The sequence below is a fragment of the Trachurus trachurus genome (assembly GCF_905171665.1).
Source record: "Trachurus trachurus genome assembly, chromosome: 10".
NCBI lineage: Eukaryota > Metazoa > Chordata > Actinopteri > Carangiformes > Carangidae > Trachurus > Trachurus trachurus.
Genome location: NC_139894.1, coordinates 17,931,094 through 17,946,947, shown reverse-complemented (window position 1 = coordinate 17,946,947; position 15,854 = coordinate 17,931,094). Strand labels below are relative to the sequence as shown.

At 40.0% G+C, this 15,854-nt stretch overlaps 1 protein-coding gene across 1 annotated transcript in view; it reads left to right on the top strand.

Moving 5' to 3' along the window:
* Positions 1 to 5,437: 5,437 nt before the first annotated feature.
* Positions 5,438 to 15,854, top strand: part of LOC310992099 (neuronal acetylcholine receptor subunit alpha-7-like) — a gene marked incomplete at both ends in the record, with an annotated part of 31,166 nt that continues 20,749 nt past the window's right edge. The window contains one exon of the mRNA XM_083980088.1: positions 5,438 to 5,507. Within this exon, the coding sequence (XP_083836214.1) occupies positions 5,438 to 5,507 (70 nt within the window). The remainder of the gene's footprint in view (positions 5,508 to 15,854) is intronic.

Below are 15,854 nucleotides of genomic sequence, written 5' to 3'. Positions count from 1 at the left end.
TGGAAGTATTATATTGTAGTACAAGTGTTATTTAAATGCTTTCAATTTGTGCACATGAACATTTCTTCCACTGGGTGGAGACCTAACCTCAGTTTTGCTGACAGACAGTTCACAGTTTCTGCAAAGGGATTTACCTCATGTGCAACATAATTGGGGATAAATATGTTTAGTTTAGTTTTTTTTTATTGGAAGCTGCGTCACTGGATTCAACACAGAACACACCAAAACCACCAAATTGTTGACTTCAAATCTGTAATCAAAGTGTCAAAAACTCAAGATATGAAATTTTACACGTGTGATAAATTTAATGAAAGGAAAATATGCACAGTGGAACTTTACCTTAGGGAAATTAGGGAATTTATAAATCCTGTTTTTTTGAGTCAAGAAAGTCTTACTGTGACCTGAAGATTTCAAAGCAGGTCCCGAGAGAATTAATTTAAAGTGTCTACTTTTTTAAGGTGCTGCATTAAATGAGGAGATTTCCTGTGAAATTCTTTATGTGATGTAATATTTACACTTTCACTCAAACACTAATGAAGCCGCAGGAAAATGACCGTCGAGCAGCTACAGTGAGGGTTAATGCACAAGCACAATAGAATAAAAAAACATAAATAATTCAGTCATTTTCTATTTATGCACTTAGGTATGTCTTTGTACTGTATGTGTAGGCTATATAAATGTATGATAATATTTCTGTGCATGTAATTGTATGGACACTTCTTTGAAGATGTAACTTTGTGTTGATCCTCCCACGCAGCATACAACTCTGTGTAACTTTTTGTTTGTGTTTTGTTTATTTCCTAGACTTCTTCTCTCCCTCAGTGCTGACCTTTTCCCACAGCGAGCTCCTAAGTGTGTGTGAGAGGTCTGACCTTTTTTGACATCCAATAATAAACCGAGTCACCACCTGTGCAGTGTAACTGAGACAAACGGCTGGCTGGCAGCAGGACGACAACAGAGGGGGAGCAGGAGGACCATGATGCACTTCATCGAGTAGACACACACACACCTAAAAAAATCATATAACGTATAATCATAATTGACAAAAGCTGTCACATGCACTTATTAATGAAAAGATCCCGAATAACAATTATGGAAGCACAAATTCTACACAGAAATGCAGACTCACAGCTATATGCGTATACCTTTAAACACACACACCTTGGTTAGCTCTGGGACCCGTTTGCTCTCTGTCACAGCAAAAGCTATTTTGCGTCTTCCACACATCAAAGGTAGCGACTCAGACAAAAACTAAAACTCATCTGACCCCATTCTATCACACACACACTCACACACATACACATGCACACGTATGCACCCTGCTGGGATGGGCAAATAATTCAAATATTTCATTTAGAAACAGGGAAAAGATGTTTAACAAAATATGGGACTGAAACTTTAATACACATTTTTGAACTGTGTGTGTCAACTGAGATATGGAAACATCTGTCACTTCCATCATCATCACTGAATTCAGTCCATCAGTTTTAGCTTTTGTTTGTGCTGTTACGTTCACATACACCCACATACGCATGAGTGGAACAATGTAGCTCTGTCTCTGTTATTCCATATAATTGTTTTAAGTTGGAAATAAAAGGAGAAAAAAAAAGACAAAGAGATGAGAGGGAGAGAAGCGACGTCACGGTAACAGCACAACATGTGAGTCCATTAGCAGAACACCTCTCATTTATAAAAGATAGAGAATTAACAGCTCCCTGTGGGCAGCCGCTGCACTCTCTTCCACGCATGGTCTTTCCTCTCTGCTATTGTTCATGTCCTATCAGTGGATCTGTGTGTTTAAAAATGCCAAATCATGATGCAGATTCCTTCTCTGTCAGTATTGAGAAGCTCAAACTCTGCACAAGCTCAACAGCCCGGGACTTAGAAACATTAACTAAATCTACAAGTATCACACTTCCTCTCTGATCTTTGATGTTTAAATAAAGAGTGTTTGACAAGCAGGGTGCCACTCCTCTATGGTTTTGCTTCCATCTGTTGTTTTACCTGATATTCTGTCAATTCTGTTTTTAAAAAGTATTGAGGGCTGAGTTTTAAGTAAATCTCTGTGTCTTTGTTTCTGCCTTTTGAGGAGAGAGATGGGGTTTTCTGTTGTTTGGTGTGTGTGTGTGTGTGTTTGTTTGTGTGTGTGTGTGTGTGTGTGTGTGTGTGTGTGTGTGTGTGTGTGTGTGTGTGTGTGTGTGTGTGTGTGTGTGTGTGTGTGTGTGTGTGTGTGTGTTTGTGCAGTCTGTGAGACAGCATGTATTAGTGTTTTCAACCCCTCCCCCCTCAAGAGGTAAAATAAGAAAGTGCAAAAGGATGCAACTCATGGAAAGAAAAAAAATATATTTTATGATGTAGATTCACAGACTTGCTGTGTAAACTCAGGAAAAGATGTTGATAAACATGTACATCCAATAAGAATTATAAGGTATTTCAAACAGACAAATACATGGGATTCACCTTCAGACTTTATGATACAGTCATACTTTTGTTCTTCAAAGCCGTTTTGTCAGTTTTGATATTGATCTGACATTGTTGTCATAAACTACGAAACCAATCTGTCGCTTGTAACCATGAGCTTCAAGATCAGAGTTGATTAGATTGACGTCATTGTTCATGAACAATACAATGATTTTTGTCACATCTTTGAGCAGTTTTTTCTATGTTCTCCGGTGAGTATGTTGTGTGAAATTATATGGAGGGAAAATTACACGAATTCTGGTGTCACTAATGTTATTATTGTCCTGCTGCAGTACAAGACAGCTCTCCATTAAAAGTTTTACCTACTAGTTTGCAATTGGCTGAGTGCAGTTGTTTTTATAAATGGGTCCCTGGCAAAATCAGGATTAGTTTAATGTCACTGCCTTTTCGCTGACTAGAAATGTAGTGAGAGCAAGTACAAGGATGAAAGTTGTGGTTTCACTGAGCCCACTGTGGCTGTCGGCCCACCTACAGCACACACAGATATGGGATTCTGTACCAAATCACTTCTAACAGCATAAAGCTCCTCTGATGGAGTTCCACGAGATACAGACACGTGGGGTATGAAAAATAGCAAGAACTGGTCTAATACCACTGGCACAGGACTACGTCTTAGATGATACGCCCCTGTTACACTAAGAAAAGAGAGGGAGAGGAAGAGAGAGGAAGAGAATAGCAGCCAAGCGGTGAGAGCATTTAGAGAAATGTGCAGTGTCCCCCCCAACTGCCTGTTGGATCTTATTTCCAATTGAAATTATTTATGGACTGGAATAAATAGGTCATTTGATTATGAGCCCGGCTGGCACAAAAACGGGACAAATACGACAAAAATGCAGTTGATGAACCTCTTTGTAACTCGACGGAGTGGGAAATTGCAGTATGACACATATCACATTCATAAATTAAGGTCTACCATTGTGGGAGAAAGAGAGCTGGGTGGTGATCTGTGCCTACTTCAAACACTAGGCCACAGAGGGAAACAAGACATCATGAGTGATGAGTGTCTTTCTTGTATTGGTAACTATGACTCCATGGCACTGATTGATTTTGACTAAATTATTTTTTTCCCCCTCTTGATGGGCAGCCAACAAGCCTTCGACAATATTGACATATCATCAATTCATAAAGTTGGTATGGCACATGTGTTAGCAAGCAATTCCTTATTGAATCTTACATGATGGATTTAAGTTCAATATCCTCTTTATCTGTTTTGGTGTTAAAGCTCTACTACTTCACCAGTGAACAACAGAGTTGAACAACACTAATGAAAGCAATAATAGTCACCCAACAAAGAGGGTACTGCAGTGGTTTGGGTGACAGTACTGAAATTAGAAGCTTTGTAAAAAAAATAAAAAAATAAATAAAAACATATACACATGCACATATACATTTAGTCAGAGCAGCTTTACAAAATAAATATGAGGCTATTTTAAAGTGGTAAATCTGAGTTACATAAAAACTCCTGCTGCTTTATATGCTCATAGGCTTCAGGATATCCACGTAAATGGCCACATAATCATTTCTATGATCTGTGTTTTCAAACAGATGTGAAATTAGTACTTGGCATTTTAGGAATCTTCCTTAAAATGTTCCTTAAGCCATCACACCACTCTTAAGCAATTAAGGAGCTGGTTATCTATGACTAAGCTCACTAATTAACACCTTCTATCTTGTTTCTTTGCTATGTACCAGAAACAGAGGTGTAAAAACAGCCATTGGCAGTCAACTCAGGGATAAACCAGACAATTTCTTACTGGAGCACAGTGACTATAAAAAACATCCATATCTTGCTGTTTTACACGTGGAATGTTTGTACAGAATAAACAAACAAGATGTATTGAGATAATTAGTGAGGTGCTGGAAATCGTTTCTTTTGCCTATGGATATGGCCTGACAAACTTTTACCTGTGTTTCCTCGTGTAGTGATGAGCTTTGGTTTCATGCAGACATGACAGGGGAGACCTTCATCTCACATCAGACGCACGCTATTTACGTCACAGGCTCCCACCGCTACCTGTTCCTAGAAAATGCAGGTGAGCAATTATAAAGTTAGTACAGCTCAAACTTGTTAGCCTACAACATTAATATTTCACATGGAATCTGCAAAAATCAATTAGTTAAAGCTTAAAATAGTAACAATTAAGGATTTAAATCGCACATAAAATGTAACGTTAAGATAGTTTAGCGGGAGTCATTGCTAATCTGGGAAATCAAATTACACGCAATATTTTGTATAAATTCACAAGGGACACTCTGCAACGACACTTAGGCTAATGGCCGATGTGACCGCTGAGTGTAGGCTATTTGTTGGATATGGATCTGGGGATCTGAAACGTGACCATATAGTTAGTTAGCTACAACTTACTTGTAGTGAATTGTTTGTTTCTGCACGAGTTAATACTTCAAACTGTCCTGAGAAACGTAGTAAGTTCATCTGCCGTTTAAATGATTCTGATAATGAAATTGTTTTGGTTATGGTGAACATTGGGTACAGTACCACACGCCAAGCACTGGTATACAAATGCCTTCTAATCTAATTGTTTCTGTTCTTTTTGTTTAGGTTTTTGTTATGTTTTGTTAAATCTTTGTCTTGTGTGTGTGTTTTTTTTTTATATACGGGCCGTGAGGCTGGAATAAAAGTTTATCATCATGTCATACCTGTAGAAGTCATTTGGACATCTCGAGCTAGGACGCGCGCCCCCGTGTCAGCGGCGCTGCGCAGTGTTGTGAGGGAATGTGTTTCTGAAGCGGCGTGAGCGCGCCAATCTGAACTCCACACTCAGTCCGGTCTGTCACTCTTTTTATCTCACACAGTGCGAGTGTCTCCCTCCTCTTTGTCTCCTCCTCCAGCCTCATGTTCACACCACCGCGGAGCCGGAGCAGTTCACCTGTGTAGCCGACGCTGAGATCGCGCTGCCGGGGGCCGGCGGAGTCCAGTCCACTGAGCGCTGCCAGGATGCGGTGCCACAAGTTTTGGGGACCATGTTCGCTTGGGTTTTATATCTGGATGGCCATGCTTTTCAGAGGTAGGTTTGTGATAAAGTCGCTCTTTAGTTTAACTTTAGTTTTTTTTTACCCTTGTGTGTTTTTTGAAAACATTTTTTTCGTGGGTGCTTGGTATGTGGATGAATGGTGGCTATAATCATTTAGATTTTAAACCATCTTTCATCTCTTATCCCTGAAAGGACTAGTGAGCTATTGAGCTTAGGTGAGGTCTAACATTTTGGCAACTTGTTTGTTTTTTGACATTATAAACTGTTGATAATATCTGAATGAAATCGATTGCTGGCGTTTTGTATTGATTTAGATGAAACCCAGTTGCCTTTTGAAGTCACATCAAACTTCTAATATTTAATTTCAAGTAATGAAGAATAGCCACCTAAGGAATGAATCAGAAATTTGCTTCACAGAGTCATAGATGTTATATTGAACGACAGTCTGATATGAATCAGGAAAACAAAAATCACTTGTTTCTTCACTCTGACTGTACTTTTCATGAGTTTTGTTCCTAAATTATTATTTAATACACTAAGCGTTATTTTTAAACACTGTTTGCATGTCAGTGTGCATTTGTGAGTGTGTGTGAGTAGACTCTGCGATGTGCGGTGTGTGAAGCATTAATGTTTGCACACTCGTGTGCAATGAGAAGTGCATGCATGGCTCTAATTCTCTCCTAAGCTCCATCCCATCATCATCAGCATCAGCATCAGCATCAGCAGCATCTACAACATCTGGGATGTTTACTTAGCCATTTGTGACACAGCGGCTTTGCTGGAGATATCCCTTCAAACTTTCTATCTGTGCATGTGTGTGTGTCCATTCAACCTGCCAACCTCACTTCTCCATACTGATCCAGTCAATAGTCGTCTTGTAGGCGAGAATGGGGGGTGGGAGCATCATCTTTAATGACTGGAATAAAGGCTGAAGGGAGAGATAAAGAGGATGGATTACATGCTGACCCATGACAGGAGGCAGCCACAGTCTTTCATGGACAGCGTTGCTGTCTCATGGTGGGACAGTGTTGGTGTTTAGCATCAGTCTTTTCTGCTGTCAAAGCTGTGACAGCCCTGTTAGAAGACATGAGCTGTGTTTAGCACTGAATCTTAAAATCTTGAAGCTGTTTTTCCCTCTTAAACAATCCCCCAAAAATTCTGCAGTTTTTGATTGTTGATATTGACCTTTCATGATACATGCAATGTGTTGCGGATCTCTTCATAATTTTGTGTCATGACATGTTACATTTGAGTACTAGGATGAGTAGAGTAGAGGCCCCTGAAGCTTTGGACATGGGGATTAATGAAGCAGCTGCTTGTTGGCCTGGTGTTGTGCACATTCACTGTACAATAAGTAGCTTTAGTCTGTCGAGGGAAAGGCAAGACAACCAAAAGATAAAACAGGATAATTTAGTTTCCTTGAAACTGAAGCATGATTGTTTAATAAATTGCTCTCCCTTCAGCCAGACAATGGGGTTCACAGATTAAGGAGTGTGAAATTATTTTTCTGACCCTCACTCAAACAAAACTGGAGTTGTCTGGCACAGATGCTTCGGTAATATCTGCTCGATGTCAGTGTAGCGCCTCATCTCTCTCGGATGTCTTCATCTGGCTCTTGTTTAATCTCTCTCTCACTCACAGACTCTTTCACAGTCTGCCTGCTTTCTAATTTTTTCCAGAGTCAGCAATACTGTACACTTTCTCAGACTCATGCTCCTTAATCATGAAGTTTATGTAGATTGGGCTGTTTATGCCCTTGTTCAGCATTTCAGTCATGCGTGAAGGTGGTGCGAGCGCTGCTGTTCGTCTAATCACAACACACGGTCAACAGGTTGTGCTGCCATCCAGTTATTTCGGAAGTTTAAAGCTGTGGGTTTGTATATAAACACCTTAAATCAGCATCACAGTATAGATGTGGCAGCTACAACCCAGCATTGCAGCAGCACAGGTCTTAACTCCTGGATTAGGATTAAACATCCAGTGGTTTTAGGGCTCAGAGCCCTCAACCATAGATTATAAATCTTTGCTATATGAATCCACCCATGAAAAACTCCATTAACACACAACACCATATGCTCTAATCCCTGCAGTCGTAGAAATAACGCGTTAATGGATGGATCCAGTGCTCTTCATTCTCTTTGAGTATACTTCTTAAATGCAGAAGGAGACTCAATTACCTGCAGAGAAACACACATAGACACAGTCACAGTGACACGCAATTACTGGTGATCTACAGAAAGTGATGAGGGTTGAGGGTGGAAATCAATCTTTTTCAGTATTAGTTCATCCTGTGGTCTCTACTGTCCCTCACCTGTCTCTGTTTTAACCTCCAGTCCCTTCTCTCTGCCTGCCGTCCCCCCTTTTCCTCTCGTCATTCCAGATTTTATATATTGCATCTTGTCAATGACATGCTGTCCTTCTCATCCCTTTTGTTTAGTGTCTGCACATTTCACAGGTCCTATTTTAAACCCCGTCTTACACTTTTGTTCTGGCAGCTGGAATTGACAAAGCAGCACAGCATGAATGCAGCTAGTGAAAGCTGTTAATCTGAATATTAGGTAACAGGTACAGAATAATTAAAACATTTAGGGACATAATTGATATTTAGTCCAGTTCTCTGTTAATATATCAGGGAACATTTATGCGTATGACCATGACCAACTGCAAGTACAAAAACAGAAGTGAACTAACTGACAGAAGAGACCGTCTCATTTTCATCATTTCATTAAAAATACAACCAGTAAGTCAGAGCACATTCTTACTTCACAACACTCTTTGCGAAGATCTCACAAAATGTAAAACCTCTGTTTGCGGGTTTACTGTCACATTTCTAAGCATAAATAGAAACCCATACAAAGTTATGAAATGTAACCAATCCAGTTCTTTTAATGGCTTTGGAGAATTTTCCAGGCTTTTTAAGGACCCTTGATGTCCTGGTTTGATCCTAGCTTCACTTCATTTTCTCTGTCATCCAGCTCTAATTCTCTTTCTTTTGGTTTCTTACTTCATTGTGCCTCCTGATACCAACTCTCATCATCTCTCCTTGGTCTCTCTCTCTCTCTGTTTCTCCTCCTCTCCCTGTCTTGCTATATGTGGTTTGAAACAGGTTGGGTAATAAGCTAGCCACCTGGGTTAAGATGTAGGTTTAAAGATGCGGAACATCTGGATACTTCACTGCTGACCTCCCCTGTCTCATTCCTCTACCAAATGATTGATAGTGAAATAATGAGGTGCTATAGACCATCGCCAAAGTAGACGTGACCTTAATTCAAATCAATGCATACTGGATTACTTTGTGAAGCAAACCTGTGTGAAGACAAAACGCAAATACAAATATCCTCTATAGTCTCCTATCATTTTGCAGACACAAATATAAAACATTAAACTTTCTACCAACACATGAATACACAGAATACATTTGTTGCAACAAGGACCCTGTTATTTCCTCACAGACTGTTAAAAAACATTTGTCAAGGTCGGCCATAATCTAAAAGACAGCACATGGCTTTTGTTGAGTTGGGCGCCCATTCACTGGTTTGGGAGAGGAAATATTTGGCAGGGACTCATTGGCACACCAGTGTGAGGTCATCCCCTCATCTACAGTGACTGAATCTATAAAAAAGTTGCTTGTTATCTGCAAGACGGATTCTGGCCAGTGAAATTTCAGCAGTGTCAGTGTGTGATTTACCAAAGTGTTTCTAAGTTTTATCTGCTGCTAATTTTATTTAATCTGTTCACTGTCGGTCTCAGCGGTATTTTTTTTTTTTTTTTTCCAGTTTCCCTCCATACACGCACCAACACACATTAGTACACTACAATATTTGCATCAGAAAGACTGTGGATGTTTAGCATTTGCCGTGGTGTTGACTGTCCTGGCCCTCTGGTAGTGGCGGCCTGTCAGCGGTTTCTTTGTGCAGCTCTGTTCCCCTTCAGGTTTTTAACTGTGGTCCCGAAGTCCCAAAGCATTCTGGGATCAGAGCCCCTGTTATGTTCCAGACTGGATAATAGACTGGGCTTTTTGTTTCAATTGTTGAGATTTAGCAAGCATGTTTACCACAGTGTGAAATAAGATTACTCTAAGTAATGAGGGGTTGGTTTCACATTAGTGTGATTTTTATGTCAGCATTTTATGTCCTTTTTTACGGACAAGCCACAAAAGAAAACTTGCTGTTTACGTGTAATGTTAAGCTAGGGAGGGAGGAGGGTGGACTGGCTGAAAAAAAACAACAACAATCTTTTTGGGTAATGTCACGACTCGTTATCTGAAACATGATCAGAATCTTGTTAATGCTCTGATATTATCATGAAAGGGCCGACTGGAAGTTATGATTTATATCTTGTGCTCTTGCTTTGATGCTTCTTTCAGCTGCTTCTCTACTCGTCACTATAATTAGCCCAAAATGCTGTTCTGTTTTGAAACTGTCCCATCCGATCACACTTTTTTGCTTAGTTCATATGGAGTATTCATCTGGACGGCACTGTTGGTTATTCATGAGGCGCTATATGTAAGTCTTTAGTCGCTTAAAGGGATAGTTCAACATTTTGGCAAATTGGCCCATTGCAATGATCCCTATATAGTCATAGCATTAGGTTCGTTACCTTTAATTGTTGGTGCAAGCTATTTTTAGAACGGCGGAGCAGAGCCGCGAGCTGCTCAGAGCTACGCTGGAGGCTAAAGGAATTTCTTGGTTTCACTCATCAAACTCATCAAATACACAACCCAACAACTCCAAAACGCTTCCGTGGACAAGTTGTGACCTGCACATTCACCACGCTATGAGATAATAACGGAACATTCCAAGACGGAGTTGTAAATTCTGAGGTAAATTCATGCAAAACCGCTTATGCACGTTGCATTCAGGGATAGTTTTTCAGCAAGCAGTCTCTGTATTTACCTCGGAAACGGCTCTGTTTCATAACGTTCCATTATTATCTCATAGCGTGGTGAATGTGCAGGTCACAACTTGTCAACGGAAGTGTTTTGGAGTTTTTGGGTTGTGTATTTGATGAGTTTGAAGAGGAAAACAAAGAAATCCCATTAGCCTCCGTAGCGTTGCTCTGAGCAGCCTGCCGCTCCGCTCCGCCGTTCTAAAAATGGCTTACACCGACAATTAAAGGTAACAAACCTACTGCTATGACTATAGCGATTATGGAAATGAGCCAATTTGCCAAAATGTTGAACTATTCCTTTAACAGCTTACCCTGACTGGTCCAGCTCAGTGTTTCCCTGCCTGGAGCCAGGTCTCTCCTCCTGTGGATGGACTGTGGCTCCACACGGTTGGACCGCTGTTGTTGATGATGATGATGGTTGTTGTTCTAGTCTGGAGAAGAACTATTACATGTGCCGCCGTGCCAAGCTCTCCAAGGCTGCTCAGAAAACCAAGGGCTGGCACCAACAGCTGCAATTAGTGGGTACACTGTGTAACAACTGTCAGTGGGTGGTAGCAGTTTAACTTTTTTAAATTTAATGTCTAAATATAGCAGCTATGGTGGCACCATCTGTATGATTAATTTTTTTAAATCTTAGTACCCAAGTTCCTATCTTCATGGTCTTTGTGTCACCACAGCTTTGTTGTGTTTTAGCTGGACTCATCAGGGGCACTAAAACACCTTGACGTAAGAAGTAGCATTGCTGTTTGTTTTTATGTTTGGGTGAATGTCTATGACTATCTCTCTCCAGGTAACAGTGTGTGTGTGTGTGTGTGTGTGTGTGTGTTTGTGGATGTGTGTGTGAGCGAGTGAGAAAGAGAAGGGAGGGAGAATACGTCCCTCCGGCCATCTGTATTTGGATAGCCTGTGTCTGATGATTGTGTTAGAGGCCTCATCTGAGCGCATTGACCCAGTAAAAAAATATTCCGATGGGACAGAATCGCCTAGCTGAATTTCTCTGTATATGTTAATGAGTGTGTGAGAGACTGTGTGACAGGAACAGGGCAAAAAAGAGAGAGAATAGTAATGCACTCGGGTGCTTTTGCACCATACTTGCATTTTTAGATCAACAACCTGTATTTTTTGGCTCCACAGTGTAAACAGTTGGCTTATTTTCCCTCCACTAGAAGTGACTTTCTATTAAAATCCAACCATTACTTTGCAGATGATGGTGTTGAAATGACTATGTGTTTTCAAGTTTTTTGTTTATTTCCAAACAACATAACTGGCTGTAGAATATGCTCATTGAAGTAAATTCGGGACTGACAGAGAGAAAGAGAAAAGGAGGACTAGAGGTAACAAGAGAAAGGCATAGAAAGCGAGATGGATCAAAGGGGATATCACAAGATTTGGAAAGGCTTGTAAAGGGATGAAGACATTGATAGACAGAGAGGGGTATTGAAAGAATAAAAAATGTACAGTAAAATAGCCTAGAAAAGGCGTGTTGCAAAAATTGGAATTGCTTTCAAAAGAGAAATAAAAGATGTTAAAGACATTAGATTAGAGGACATGTGGGAGGAAAGACGGGTAGAATGTGCTTCTGGTTTTCCCTTATACCCACATTTACATTTGACATTTAAAACTATGCTGGGACCTGCAGTTTTACTGCATTTTGAATTTGTAAAATATGCACATTTCTTCTCTCCAGGTACTAGTCCATCCATCCATCCATCCATCCATCCATCCATCCATCCATCCATCCATCCATCCATCCATCCATCCATCCATCCATCCATCCATCCATCCATCCATCCATCCATCCATCCATCCATCCACCTGCCCTTTTTATCTTTTAGATCATTTCCCAAAATCTGTGAAATTTAGCCAGTGCCTGAAGCATTTGTAACATGAGACTGTAACTGAGACAGTATAGGATTGTATTCGCTGCATGTGACATAATGACGTGTATAATGTAAAATAAATCACAACGCTGCAGTATGTATGTTTTTTTTATTTGTAAATTCAGATCTGCAGGTTGAACTTTGAGCTGGCCTCTCTTCTTGTGGACAGAATACAAAATATTAAAGAGTGTTAAGCTGTCAAGTGTGTTTTGGTGCTCATCTGTTGAGTTGGCATTGTTACCTGAGAGCATGAAAGGTTACATGTGCGAACACAGAACTGAGTGTACTAACGCACAAGCCAATATATCCTGTACAAGAACACACTAAAATGTAGACATTTGCAGTGTGATTTTTTACTTAATTCGCTAAATGATACAGTACAAAGCTTGAATCCATCTGGATGTCCTCTCTGACAGAGCATCTTTTCAACACATTGGGTCAGTAGTGGGACAGATCAGTCAGAGTATTGTCCCAGTCCTCAGCAGGCTGCTCCTCCTATTGTCACATTTGCAAAGCTCCCATGTGTTTAAAATCTGATTTTCTTCTTACCTTGGCCATATTATGGAAATGATTCCTTTTTTGCTGACGCTAAGCAAAATTATTTATAATTTTTATTCTACAGTAACAAATGCGGGGTTGCAGCTGTCCTGTTCTGACTCAGTAACTGTTGTGTCAGTTTGTCAAACCACCCCCTGTCTTGATGTTGTCAGTTCTTAAGTGTTCCTTCTAATCCCAATACAAAATAGTGGGTCCCACTCCAAAAACACCCACAATATTATTTATGTCCTCAGTATTTGAATGAATAAAACTTTAAATCAGGGGCTGGAGCCTGTCCCAGTATATACAGACTAAAAGGCAGGGTGACACATTCTTGGAAGAGTTGTCTTACCACCAGGGCACAAAGCGTAATGCATAAATATGTACGGACCAAATTTACATCTCTTTGTGTCTCACATTTTTCATCTCCTCTTGATTCTCTCTCACAATAATCTGCGAGAAAGCTCTCGCGTCCAATATTCTTCTAATAAATGTTGATGTTGAGGAATCACACAAATAGAAAATTGTCTTTGTCTCTAAGGAGACCATGTGAATGTGTGAAATGTATTAATATTTTTAGGGATGCTGCCGAGCTGAAATAAAAGGTCCCCTTGGGTGCTGAGGCCCTCTGGGTCCCAGAGGTGCCCAGAAGCAGTCTGACTCTGCTTATTAAACTAGAACTAATTCTTTATGCAGACATCCTTGAGCTCAGGGGTAACTTCAGTGTGCTGTGTTAGTGAGGTTAGGTTAACATGCACACATCAGTGTACAGGGTTTTAACCCACACTGAAACGGTGTCAAAGACACGGGGTTACCCGTTTCCTCTACGTTTGTTATGCAAATGAGAAAAGAAAGGCAACAGTCACTTTAAATGTGTGTGTTTTGATCAGAGGATATTATTTAAAAAACATTTCTGCATGTCTCAAAATCCTATGATACATTGTGACCTTGAAATTATAAGACTCTATCGGTCTGAGTGGTTTTGAGATAATAATTTTAAGTTATACATTTCCCCTTTGCAACACACAACAAATGACAGCAAAATGATGATATATTTGATATTTGTAACCTTAACCTCTATAAATCCTGACAGTAAATCAGCTGCTATAAGGACTGAGCAGTGGGGTTGACACTCAGTAACATTTTGATTTAAAGTGTGGTTCCCTGGTTAAAGAGGTTTCCTTTTATATCCCTTAAATACTTTAACCTTTTGTAATATGTGCCTTACTGACAATTGATTATTTGGATAATGCCACTAATCAGTGACCTTCTCTTAGACCTGAACAGGGTACAGTGGTGACCCCTGACATTTTCTATAATGACCCACATGGTGTTACATGCAGTATTGATCTACCTTAGTTGCTTATCATTAGGATGGCTGTGTTTAGCAAGTACACGCACACAATTGATATACTGCTGCACTCATTTTCTACTTAGCAAGGTTAATAGCAAAGGTTGTGCATTAGTTCATATGACAGACACAAAAAGGTCAAACCAGTTAAAGTGACATCTTTTGGAGAATATAGTTCTGTGCTCTAATTTGGTGTGAAAAGGTCACCATGCAGGTCAAAGGTGGAGGGCAGCTCTGAAAAAGTTTTTGTTTTTTCTAATATTATTCTTTGGAAGTCCATTTTACATGTTTAATAATGTAAATTTGTCTTCATCCATAAATCAGCATTAATTTGATGTTCTTTCTTGCGTTTTGTGTTACACATACCTTTATTGTAACGAGAGTATAAATGACACAAATCTAGCTAAAACGAAATATATATTTATTTTAAAGTTAACATGAGCATAAAATAGGCCTGTTATTGATAATTGATTTGCTTTTGACCTGAGCAACTCCATCATGCTTTCTAAATAAAAGGACAGACCCCTCCCCCCACTCCCTCTACCTATGTTTCTCACACTCTTCTGCAGAAGTTTGTTTGATGCTGCTTGCCAGTTTCTCATATCAGCTTTATCAGCGAGGTAATTAGAATAATAAAAAAAACACAGACAAAACAATGCATGGATCTATATCCTATCTTTTTATCCTACTAGACACAGTTTGTTTTCAAATTAAAGTTGTTGGCACAGTGGTTCAGTTTATTTCATTTCTTCATTTCACGTGTGTGTTTTATGAGACAAACGGCAATGGAGTCTGAGCCTACAATTCTTCTTCACTGACTTCATTAGTTCAGTTACGTCTCTTTGGACCTCTGTTCACATTACACTGTAATAAAACACAGGAGAGATGGAAGAGGGAGGTGGACAAGATAATAGCTCCACTGTACAGTAGATGAAGCTGTATTTAAATGTGTGTGCTCGTGTGTCTGTAAAACTGGTTGTGCATGGATAGACAGATTGTAGAGCTTTGTGTTGAATTATTGAGATTCTGTTTTTGTTTTTGCAGAACATCAGCTATTAATGCACTTGCTGGGATGTCCATTCAAACGTGTTTACAGAGCAAGAGACAGATGAAGAATGAGGCGTAAAAATGCGTCTAAATCAGTGTCTGTGGGATCCGTGAGTCCAACTTCCACCTGAAGATGTGGAACTTGGACAGATGGATGCATAGATTGAAAGGATCCGGTCTGGTGTATTAATCAGAGTCTGTGTGGCTCCTAAGGAGCAGTGAAAAGGTTTCTGCTGTGCCGAGCAGCTTCTTGCAGCTCGTCTGTCTCTGACCTCAGTTCTGCCATAACTCTCCTCATTACAGCCTTAATGGGCCAATCAGCACCGTGCTGGGCCAAAGGCACACTCCTCTCCTTTCTCTTTCACAGCTTTACAGATCTGTAGAGCTCTTCTCCTTTGCTGTAATGATCTCTCCAAGTTTCTCACCCACATTACATGTCTCTCTTCGATCGTTCTTCTCTTTTCTTCTCTCTCTTTTTCTGTTGTGTTTTTTTTTTTTTTTTTTTTTTTTTTACATGTGGGAGTCATTATGCTGTCATGGGGGTTACCTGCTGCGCACAGTTTCTGACAGTCTATCAGTGGCAGGTTGTTTATATGCTGTATAAAAAAACTGGGCTGGTGTAAAAAATGTCACTGAGTGCAAAAGAAGGCTGTTTTTCCAGCTTCTGCCTTTTTA